Source organism: Lipotes vexillifer, unplaced genomic scaffold (genome assembly GCF_000442215.2).
Source record: "Lipotes vexillifer unplaced genomic scaffold, Lipotes_vexillifer_v1.1 scaffold618, whole genome shotgun sequence".
Lineage (NCBI taxonomy): Eukaryota > Metazoa > Chordata > Mammalia > Artiodactyla > Lipotidae > Lipotes > Lipotes vexillifer.
In genome coordinates this window covers 1,587,192-1,599,967 of record NW_006799025.1, presented here as the reverse complement: position 1 = coordinate 1,599,967, position 12,776 = coordinate 1,587,192, and the positions used below count along the sequence as shown (strand labels likewise).

Sequence of the window (12,776 nt, the reverse complement as noted above, 5' to 3'; positions counted from 1 at the left end):
TCCAGGTGTGCTGAATATTTCAGACATCAATAGGCTGGGGCAGCCACTTCTTTAAGTTTAGAGCAGATTTTGATGGCATGTCACTAACAGAGTGGTTCTCGTATGTTTGCAGCATGTAATGATCACTCAGTGGCATGGCTGTTTATATCCTGTGCCAACTCAGCTGATATGTAATTAACATTATGTCTTGATAGCCTGCTGTTGTTTGCAGCAACTTCAAGTCATGATTCTGACACGTCGACAACAAGCAGTGAACACTCTGATACAGGGCCAAAACAACATAGATGTCTATCTTCTTCACTTTCCAGGAATGTCATATGGTAAGTGGCCTTCATGAGCATGGGACTCTTTATGCCATCAGTCACTGGCCATTTCTTTAATGTAGTAACACTGTTTTGTACTTCGTGAAATGAATGATCCACAGTGATTATTCGTTTATCTGTCTTCAGATCAATTGTAGTTGTGTGCATTAATTTGATCATGGCACCATGGCAGAGGAAATAAGAGCTTAGCCTCTAGAGACTGACAGAACTGGATTAATCACTTGACGCTACCACTTACTAACTGTATAATTCTGGACAAATTATATAACCTCTTTGTACATCAATTTAATCTGTACAGTGGGGATAATACCTACCCTCAAATAAACCTTATTCTGAAGAGTAAAAGAGATAATGTAGTAAAAGTGCTTCCCATAAATGCCTGCCACATTTGCATAATAAATATTAGATTAAATATAGCAATAATTGTATTAATAGGTGAGTGATTCAGGAATTTTTATATTACCACAGAATATGCAGTATCTGGGGGCATACAGTTTTTTGAATAGGCATTAGCTGAATACAGAATTATGAAATAATTCAGCTTGGTTAAATCATAAATATAAGTATAGAATTTTAAAGCTACTGAATGGTTTATTATAATGAACTAAAACATATTAGTGTCATAAGTACTTTACGCCAATGATATCCTCCAAATGTAATACTAAAACACTGAATAAGCATAACAAACACAAATAAGTTTAATACAAACACATGTAAGTTTTGGTAAGAGTTCAAACATATTCCTCAAAATCACTGTTCTTTCAGTTTGGCTTGAACCAAAATTTACCTTCATGAAAAACAAATGCAGCCTCTTAGATACATGAAAGATCTATTTAATACTGTCACTATACTGGCTTCAGAATCTAAATGGGATCCCAAACTAATCTTACTTAGAAGCTAAATAAACACCCCACATTGATAAGTAATTCATTTTCCCATTTTCAACTCTGATTTAAATGTTTATACAAGAGTCTTTGAAAAGTCTCTTCACCTCAACAGCTCTGCAAGTGTTCACTTTGAACAATGACTTTGCAGCTGACCAAACCCGACTCTCAATCAATTTTTATGAGTACAAATTCTTGGGCTGATGGCTAGATCTCCAGCTATATCACTCATATACTACACACTCACAAGTGGCGATGAGATTCACATTATCACCAGAGCACCATTCTGACGATGGCGGCAGCAGACACAGCAGGGGCATACTGTCCTCTCCGAAAATGACTCCTTCACCTTTTAATAGTGCAGCCTGCAGGTATAGATCTACGAACTATTTGCCAATAGAATGAGAGCTATCTTTAAAAATACTGATAAAACTACCTGGCTCTTCCAAATGAGTCCTTCTTGCTCAATCTCCATACATACCCATCTTGATTTTGAAGTGGGTACATTCAATTTGTCTTCCCATTACATTTGGAATTGAAAGGAAGATTCAATTGTATTTAAAACGTCAAAAAGTTGCCAGACTACTGGCATGTAAATCTCAAAACACTTGGGCATGGGATTCTTTGTGTGAGTACACGTACATACATATATTTGTGTAAAGATACAATGCTTAAATATGACTTCAAATTTTAAGATGATACCTCAGGTAGAATAAATCTGAATTCATGGTAGTTTGGTGGTGTTTCTCCTAAACTTTAATTACGGGGTATAGAGGTTTACCTCCTTTGGTTTAAACTGAATTTTGCCTTTAAAATGTTAAACATATTTTTGTTACGTGGAGAACTTTCTAGCTCTCCAAAGACATGGTTAATGTTCCTAAAAGACATACCAATTAATGATCTCAAAAGTATTCAACTTCCTTCTTTTATTTCTAAACTCTCTTATGGGGTGATAAAGTATATCTGGTTGTTTTATAACTTGATTCTTGTGATCATATGCCAGAAACTAAGGTAAGGAGCAAAGGATTACCTTGAACTTTACCTGGCCAGAAGTATGAGGTGTCCATTTGACCTCTCAAAACTGATCTACTAAGGCCTAGTTTTCATATTAAAACAGTCAGTATGTAAGAAACTCTTTAGCCTACTGTCACTTCACTGGATCTCTACACAACAAACACTCTCTGATTCATTCTTTAAAAAAATAATGAGTATGATCCAGCAATCACATTCCTTGGCATTTACCCAAAGGAGCTGGAAAGTTATGTCTATTCAAAAACCTGCACACAAATGTGTACAGCAGCTCAGTTCATAATTGCCAAAATTTGGAAGCAACCAAGATGTCCTTCAGCAGATGAATAAATAAACTGTGATTCATCCAGACAATGGAATATTATTTAGTGCTGAAAAGAAATGAGCTTTCGAGCTACGAAAAAACATGGAAAAATCTTAAATGCAAATTCATAACTGAAAGAAGCTAATCTGAAAAGGCTACATATTGCATGATTCCAACTCTATGACTTTCTGGAAACGGCAAAACTGTGGTAAAAAGATCAAGGGTTGCCAAAGGTGGGGGGGAAGATGAATAGGCAGAACACAGAGGATTTTCAAGGCAGTGAAAATGCTTTGTATGATGTTACAATAATGAACAGCATGTTTGTCCAAATTCACAGAGGTACAACACCAAAAGTGAACCCTAATAAAAACTATGGACTTTTGATGAAGATGATGTGTCAACGAAGGTTCATCCTTGGTAACAAATGTACCATTCTGGTGAGTGATGCTGACAGTGGAGGAGGCTATGTCTGAGGACAGAGGATATACAGGAAATCTCTGTACCTTCCCTTAAATTTTGTTGTGAACCTAAACTGCTCTAAAAAAACCATATCGACTAAAAGGTATGACATGTTGAACACCTGTGGTTACTGGGTGACATTCTCATGTGCTCTCATACATATTTCCACCAGTTAAACTCTATGCTTGCTAAGAGTCAGTAGGGTTTGTTTAGGCCAATAACGTCAGGTATTGAACTTATGGGATGGGAACTTATGAGAGTCTATGTAAATGAATGACATATGACTATGAAAAAGAAGCTGCACTTCCTACAAAAAATCAGTTGAATGCTTGGAAAGATTTGACGAAGACAAGTCACTAACACAAACTTGTCAAATTAGATGTGGGTGAGACATCTATAACTGGAGAAAGATCTGCACTCAAACTGCCTGGTAAATGCATTACAATTCTTGTGCCAATGTCAAGAAATTAAACCTGGAAACCAAAGAAGATGGCTTATAGGTACGATTTTTGGAGGAAGATTACTGAGAACTCCCAACAGGGAGCCCTTTCTCAAAGCAAATGCTTGGGGTTTATATCAAAAGTTTGTCAGTGTGTGTGCGCACATGTGTGTGAATCTTTTATTAAACTCGTTGACCAAATACTGGTTCTATTTACATAAGAAAAACTCACACTTTATCCAGAGGAAAAAAAGCACTTTTGATGAAAAGGTTATACTTTTCATGAAGTTACCATGCTATTATGGCACATCAATAAAATAATTTTATCCAGCAGTTGATAGATGGCTTTATTTCTGGAAGATAGCAAATAATTTTCTTTCCTTGGAATTTCACCATGTTAATCTGATCTGGGCTATTTAAACTACTTATGTGTGAATAGGAATTGATGAGATTTTACAGACTGTTTTGTGTTAAGGATCCCAAGAGAGCTTCTCTTTTCATATATATTCACTGGGAACAAAACAGCTTGGATTTATCATGAAATGGAATGACTATGACTCAAAGTTATTCTTTAATGTAACTTTAACTAAATGAGTATATTCCATGAGCAAAGGTCATCCATGATTCAAAAACCAAACCAAAACAAAAAACAGTCAACTGAAGGGTACATTTCAATAACCTGTCTACATTCAGAATCCTATCACAAACAAATCTACCAGTCAAGGTAATTTAAAGACCTGTACATGTGAATAAGTGATATATATGGTACATTTTTATAAAAATGCATGTTTCTATGTATTAAGTTTTATCTATGAACTATCAGAACAATGCAGTGACTCTCAAGGTATGCTCTTGGGATCCTGGAGCTCTTCAAGATCCTTTCAGGGACTTGGGAAGTCAAAACCATTTTTCTAACAATATTCAAACATCTTTGCCTGTTTCACACTTACTCTCTCAAGAGCGTGTAGCGGAGTCTTCCAGAGGCTAAATTTCACCTGAGATTGCAACAGATTGAAGGCAGAAGCTGATGTGAAAATGCAGCTGCATTCTATTTTATTAAGCCAGAATATTAAAGAGGGGTACAAAAGCATAAAGTAATGCCACTCATATCACTAAAATGTTTGGCCTGAAAAATAGTTACTTTAAATAAAAAGGTTATTTGCGTTGGCATATAATGGACTTGCCACTTTTATTTTTAAATGAATTAAAATATTTTTTAAATTTCTCAGTTTTAATTTCTGATACAGTGAATATTGATAGATACAACCCACAAAAAAAATTGAGAACGGCTTAGAGTGATTATGTAACAGGAAAAAAATCTACTTACCTGAACAAGAACAAAGTAACGTTTTTTCCATCTTTTCCAAACCTTCTGTCCAAGGGCATACAGATATCTGGTAAGAAAAACAAGTAAAAGAATACTTTACATGAATAATGGTGTGGTTCCACGTAATCATATTTCTTCCATAGGTATTTATTCTTGTGACGAGCCTGCTAAAGGCAAAGTTTAGTTCATTTGGAATCTGTGACAGCACACAGCTTCTGTGTTACAAAATGACTGAGCCTGTTCTAAGGCTTTTGAAAGGGAATTGATTTATGTGGATTGTCAACTGTCAGTTCTTCCCACAAATTGAGCGAAGTTGGAGTTAGAAAGGATAATCAAAGAAGCAGTAGGAATTTTATTCTTACACATATTTCTTAGGAGAGACAAAGGCTACGAATTGAGGCTATAGTACCAAATGTTTCAGCTCTCAGATGACTGGGGCTGAGGAGTGTGGCCTGGCAGGGAGCTGGCTGCAGAGCCCAGAACCCATGGAGAAGGGTCGCTGTTCAACTGAGTGTTCCCGAGTTGTGCCTGCACCAATCTCAGTTTCCATTTCCTCAACTATCAAATGAAAGGACTGGATGTGATGATTTCTGAGGTCCCTGACAGCTCCATAATTCGGAGATTTGTCTGACTTATGCAAGCTTCTTACTGCAAATTTTCCTAACTATGAAATTTAGATAATAATGAAGACGACACTGTATAATTTAACACAGTTTCAGCCAAGGCTTTTGTTTAACTTTGCACTGCTATTAGTAACCTGAATTGAAATGATTCAAGTAGTCAATCATTGGAGAAGAGAACTTTTGCTCTTACTGAATATACAGATGTAGTAAGCTTAAGTATCAAGGAGGAAAGAGAAGAAATTAAAAATTAATCAGGTATGAGTGTGTCATGGAGAGCTATTTAAAATTATACCACATACCTCCTACAAAAGTGGAAAACATTGTTAGAAGTTTAAAATATGACAAATAGAGAGCTAATTTTTAAATTAAAGTAAGACTTTTCAATATTTTATCACAATCCCTTTTTCTAATGTGGAGGTTTAACACTGCTGAGGCTATTCAAACTAACTTAATTTATAAACAATTCTGAGTGATTTAAAAAAAAGGACTATAGCTAATAGTTTGTTTAGGGGCTTAAAGTCTTTAGACTTTCTCTCAATTTTTAAAACTGAAAACTTAGCTTGAATTTTTAGTTTCTGTCTTACGAAAATAATTCTCTTTTGTGAAACAAAACAAACATACTCTTTGCCCCCTTTTGAAAAAAATATGGGATATTAGCTAAGGTGTGCTGAAATGATGGGATTTCTTATTCACTGCTAGTGGAGTGTAACATAAGACCACCTTCCTGTAGGATAACATGGCAGTATATAGAAATGGTCTCCACCTCTTCATCATGGAATTAGGGAAATAATTAGAGACACACACAAAGAGGTATGCTCCATGGATACTCAGAACAGCATTATTTATATTACGAAAAAGGTAAAAACTTAAATGTTCAACAGTAGGTGAATGTTTAATAAATGCTAGAAAATGCATAGAAATACTATGCCACTGAAAAAATATTTTTGATAAAATAAAGAAAATTTCACTGCATAATATTATGGGAAAAGAGCAGATTCAAAACTATTGATACATAAATACTTAGTGATTTGAAATTTGTAAAAAAAAATACGAAATAGATATTCCAAAATTTTAGTCATAGTGCCTTTGAGTGGTGGAATTATGGGAGATCTGAGTTGCCTTCTTTATTCCCTGTATTTCTAAATTTTCTGAATAAAAACAAACAAACATGCGGTTACTAAAAGTCGACATAAATCCTAGGCTCTTGCCTACAAAGCATCACCGCAAACTGCCCAAATTAATTATATATTTTCTTTCTCTCAGACACATCAGCTAGCTGAGGGTTTGGCAAAATTCTATTTGGTTTCACAATACCCTCGATGACCTATCATCTGCGCTTGTGGATGTAATGCGAATGCATTTAGAGTCTATCAGAAATATCTACCGCTACTGTTCTCACCTGTTCACTATCTCCTCCTGAGGGCCCCTTGAAACCCTTTGCCCCATCTTTGCTCTAGCCTCTAATTTCTCTTCTATGGTGCCAGTGATAGGTGTTTAGTTGCTCTCTTTCTGTCTTCCCTATGTAATTTTCCTCTGCTGAAAGGCACACACCCAAGCTCCTATTACAGGGTTAACAGCAATGACCTCAGGAGCTATACACTGTGGACACGACAGATGCTCTCTGTACAAGTTCACTAGCAAGGAGTGCACCAAATAGCTGCCGAGGAGCCAAGAGGGCATCTGGAATAACCTCTGCCTGTGACCACAGGCTGGTTCTTCAACGTGTCTCACTTAGCATGCTGCTGGGCTACTAGGTCAGACATAAGTGAAAGTGAATAGGGATACACAAACCATCAACACCACAAGCAAGTGTAAGTCCTGCTGACAGTGAAGGTTCTGCATAAAGGATAATACTGTCATCTGCAACCTCATTAAAAATGATGCCTCACCACATCTGGAATGAAAAGGTATGGTTTCTCTGAAGACAGAAAGCAGAGGGGTGGGTGGATGTACACGTGTATACTGAAAGATATTATTAGAATAAAAGAAAATTCAAGACTGGAACCAAGGTGAGCATTTGAATGTTGGGCCTTGAGGTATTATGGACTATTGCACTAGAATTCATCAGAATATATACAGAAGAAGTCACAATTGATCAAACATTTCTAGAAAGGAATTTCTCATAAGAGTTTTAGTCTCTATATAAGAAAAAAAATACATTAAACAAAAGTAAACATTTCTGCATAAAGGAAATGTTACAAATGCTATGTAGGAAAAATATGATAGCTCATGCCCTTTAGTTTTCATATTAGCCAGACAAAAATTTTACATAAAAATTTTTTGAACATAAATAAAAGATATCATAAAACTATACCGAATAAGAACACATTAAACTTCAACAACTCTGAGTTTTTTCACTATAAGCATGAGTTCTGGAATCAGGCATCAATATCACCATCTAGCTGCTTTTTCACTGTATAAAAGCAGATTCTTGGTATAAAAGACACATTTAAGATTGAGGGGAGAATGAAGAAAAAAGATGTTCATCAATGTCGTTTAAGAGCAAAAATTCAAAAACCATCTAAGAATCAAGCAGTTAAAATGATTAGGTTGCCATTAAGAGTGATCCCAAAAACAAAAGCCCAGGACCAGATGGCTTCACAGGCGAATTCTATCAAACATTTAGAGAAGAGCTCACACCTATCCTTCTCAAACTCTTCCAAAATATAGCAGAGGGAGGAACACTCCCAAACTCATTCTACGAGGCCACCATCACGCTGACACCAAAACCAGACAAAGATGTCACAAAGAAAGAAAACTACAGGGCAATATCACTGATGAACACAGATGCAAAAATCCTCAACAAAATACTAGCAAATAGAATCCAACAGCACATTAAAACGATCATACACCATGATCAAGTGGGGTTTATCCCAGGAATGCAAGGATTCTTCAATATATGCAAATCCATCAACGTGATACACCATATTAACAAACTGAAGGAGAAAAACCATATGATCATCTCAATAGATGCAGAGAAAGCTTTCGACAAAATTCAACACCCATTTATGATAAAAAAAAAAAACCCTCCAGAAAGTAGGCATAGAAGGAACTTACCTCAACATAATAAAGGCCACATATGACAAACCCATAGCCAACATTCTCCTCACTGGTGAAAAACAGAAACCATTTCCACTAAGATCAGGTACAAGACAAGGTTGCCCACTCTCACCACTATTATTCAACATAGTTTTGGAAGTTTTAGCCACAGCAATCAGAGAAGAAAAAGAAATAAAAGGAATCCAGGGTTTCGCTGGTGGCGCAGTGGTTGAGAGTCTGCCTGCTGATGCAGGGGACACGGGTTCATGCCCCAGTCTGGGAAGATCCCACATGCCGCAGAGTGGCTAGGCCCATGAGCCATGGCTGCTAAGCCTGTGTGTCCGGAGCCTGTGCTCTGCAACGGGACGGGAGAGGCCACAACAGTGAGAGGCCCACGTACCGCAAAAAAAAAAAAAAAAAAAAAAAAAAGGAATCCGAATCGGAAAAGAAGAAGTAAAGCTGTCACTGTTTCCAGATGACATGATACTGTACACAGAGAATCCTAAAGATGCCACCAGAAAACTACTAGAGCTAGTCAATGAATTTGGTAAAGTAGCAGGATACAAAATTAATGCACAGAAATCTCTTGCATTTCTGCACACTAATGATGAAAAATCTGAAAGTGAAATTAAGAAAACACTCTCATTTACCACTGCAACAAAAAGAATAAAATATCTAGGAATAAACCGACCTAAGGAGCCTAAAAGACCTGTACATAGAAAATTATAAGACACTGATGAAAGAAACTAAAGACAATACAAACAGATGGAGCGATATACCATGTTCTTGGATTGGAAGAATCAACATTGTGAAAATGACTCTACTACCCAAAGCTATCTACAGATGCAATGCAATCCCTATCAAACTACCAATAGCATTTTTCACAGAACTAGAACAAAAACTTTCACAATTTCTATGGAAACACAAAAGACCCGGAATAGCCAAAGCAATCTTGAGAAAGAAAAATGGAGCTGGAGGTATCAGGCTCTCTGACTTCAGACTATACTACAAAGCTATAGTAAGCAAGACAGTATGGTACTGGCACAAAAACAGAAATATAGATCAACGGAACAGGACAGAAAGCCCAGAGATAAACCCACGCACATATGGCCACCTTATCTTTGATAAAGGAGGCAAGAATATACAGTGGAGAAAAGACAGCCTCTTCAGTAAGTGGTGGTGGGAAAACTGGACAGCTGCATTTAAAAGAATGAAATTAGAACACTCCCTAACACCACAAACAAAAATAAACTCAAAATGGATTAAAGACCTAAATGTAAGGCCAGACACTATCAAACTCTTAGAGAAAAACATAGGCAGAACACTCTATGACATAAATCACAGCAAGATCCTTTTTGACCCACCTCCTAGAGAAATGGAAATAAAAACAAAAATAAACAAATGGGACCTAATGAAACTTAAAAGCTTTTGCACAGCAAAGGAAACCATAAACAAGATGAAAAGACAACCCTCAGAATGGGAGAAAATATTTGCAAATGAAGCAACTGACAGAGGATTAATCTCCAAAATTTACAAGCAGCTCATGCAGCTCATGCAGCTCAATATAAAAAAAAAAAAAAAAATCCAAAAATGGGCAGAAGACCTAAAGAGACATTTCTCCAAGGAAGATATACAGATTGCCAACAAACACATGAAAGGATGCTCAACATCACTAATCATCAGAGAAATGCAAATGAAAACTACAATGAGGTATCACCTCACACCAGTCAGAATGTCCATATTCAAAAAATCTATAAACAGCAAATGCTGGAGAGGGTGTGGAGAAAAGGGAACCCTCTTGCACTGTTGGTGGGAATGTAAATTGATTACAGCCACTCTGGAGAACAGTATGGATGTTCCTTAAAAAGCTAAAAATAGAACTACCATATGACCCAGCAATCCCACTACTGGGCATACACCCTGAGAAAACCATAATTCAAAAACAGTCATGTACCACAGTGTTCACTGCAGCACTACTTACAACAGCCAGGACATGGCAGCAACCTAAGTGTCCATCGACAGATGAATGGATAAACCCATCATCGGATGAATGGATAAAGAAGATGTGGCACATATATACAATGGAATATTACTCAGCCATAAAAAGAAACGAAATTGAGCTATTTGTAATGAGGTGGATAGACCTAGAGTCTGTCATACAGAGTGAAGTAAGTCAGAAAGAGAAAGACAAATACCGTATGCTAACACATATATATGGAATCTAAGAAGAAAAAAATAAGGTCATGAAGAACCTAGGGGTAAGATGGGAATAAAGACACAGACCTACTAGAGAATGGACTTGAGGACATGGGGATGGGGAAGGGTAAGCTGTGACAAAGTGAGAGATTGGCATGCACATATATACACTACCAAACGTAAAATAGATAGCTAGTGGGAAGCAGCCGCATAGCACAGGGAGATCAGCTCGATGCTTTCTGACCACCTAGAGGGGTAGGATAGGGTGGGTGGGAGGGAGGGGGATGCAAGAGGGAAGAGATATGGGAACATATGTATAACTGATTCACTTTGTTATAAAGCAAGAACTAACACACCATTGTAAAGCAATTATACTCCAATAAATATGTTAAAAAAAATAAAGACTGAGGCCAAAAAGAATGATAATGGAAAATCATAATAATGTTGTTTTTAAAAAGCTGTCACATGAACTTAGACTGTACGCATGGGGATAAAAATCCAGAAAGATGTATCAAATGGGAAACCTGAAGTGAGTATCTGGCTGGTGAGATTAAAGATAAATTTTATTTTCTTCTTCACGCCTTTCTCCATTTTCACAATTTCTATCTTGAGCATGTCTTCCTTTTTTTTGTTGTTGTTGTCATTTAAGTAAGGTTTACTGGTAGATTACCTAAAGTAAAATTCACCCATTTGAGGTATATAATTGGACAAATCTTGAAATAGGAGGGATGTAACCACCACAGTGAATTTATAGAACACTCCCACCCCCCCCACCCAAAGGTTCCTTCATGCCTTTTTATGATCCATCTCCTCCTCACATCTGCAGCTCTGCAACCACTGATCTGATTTCTGACCTTATAGTTTTTTGTTTTCCAGGATGTCATATAAGTGGAATTGTACAGTATGTAGCCTTTGGTGTCTGGCACCTTTCACTTAGTATAAAGTTTTCGAGATTCAGCTTTCGTCTGTATCAGGAGTTCATTCCTTTTCATTTCAATGTATGACTTCAATGTGTTTATCCTTTTACCAGTTGGTGGCCATTTGAGTTGTTTCCACCTTTTTGGCTATCGTAAATAAAGCTGCAATAGCCATTCACATATAAGTCTTTGTGTGGGCACGTGTTTGCATTTCTCCTAGGTAAATATCTAGGATTGGGATTACTCAGTTACAGTGAAAGTGTGGTTAACTTTATAAGAAACTGCCAGATTGTTTTCCATGGCTGTACAATTTTGCATTGTCATTAACAATGTATGAGAACTCATCTTACTTTTATCATTAGAAAAAAATCACTTTTATTAAGGATTTGAAGGATGTGGGCATTACAGCTCCATAAACAATACTTCTGACATGACTAAGTTGAATACCTATAGACCAAAGATGAGGATCTTTGTCCCTTTATCTTGAGTACAGTGGCAAATTCCTATAAACTTTAATGGTTAAATGGGTTTTCCAGTTTTCAAAGCTATTCTCAAGCTCTGATACTTAGAGCAGTCTAAATTCTTTGTAGGTGGGTGGTCTTATCAGGGGACAATTAAAGTGTAAAGAAAGTAAGGAAAAAGGAGCCAAAATCATTTGAATATTTGGTCACAATCAGATAATCCATTTATCAGAAAGCATCTGTAAAAATCAAGATGCATTCTTTTTTTTTTTTGAATTTATTTTATTTTTATTTTTGACTGCATTGGGTCTTTTTTTTTTTTTTAGCCATCAATTTTATGCACATCACTGTATACATGTCAGTCCCAATCGCCCAGTTCATCACTCAAGATGCATTCTCTCGTAACTCATCTTTATGCCTAGCACTGCTGCTGAATTCAGAGTTCCATTTTCTTTGTTGTTGTTTTTAATGTTGAGTGTTAGGTTATAAATTATCTCTCTTATGGATAAAAATCCAATAAGTTTTTTTTTAATTTCAGAAAAATACACTAAAGTTACATTTAACATATTATGTTATACTAGGCAATAGATTCATTTCATTATACTTACACAGCTGTGATTACAGAAAAATGAGTTATTCTGTATAGAGAGACTGTATATTCATCTATAATGAATTTTTAAAGAATTTGTATACAATAGGTTGACTTCAAATAGTCATAAAATATAATTTGATCATTCTTTAATGATTTAGAAAAGGACCCTATAAACATCTTGGG

General features: G+C 36.3%; 1 protein-coding gene across 1 annotated transcript in view; it reads right to left on the bottom strand.

The window, feature by feature from the left end:
• Positions 1 to 12,776, bottom strand: part of CADPS2 (calcium dependent secretion activator 2) — a 524,381-nt gene that overhangs the window by 196,789 nt on the left and 314,816 nt on the right. The window contains exon 9 of the mRNA XM_007471293.1: positions 4,766 to 4,832. Within this exon, the coding sequence (XP_007471355.1) occupies positions 4,766 to 4,832 (67 nt within the window). The remainder of the gene's footprint in view (positions 1 to 4,765; positions 4,833 to 12,776) is intronic.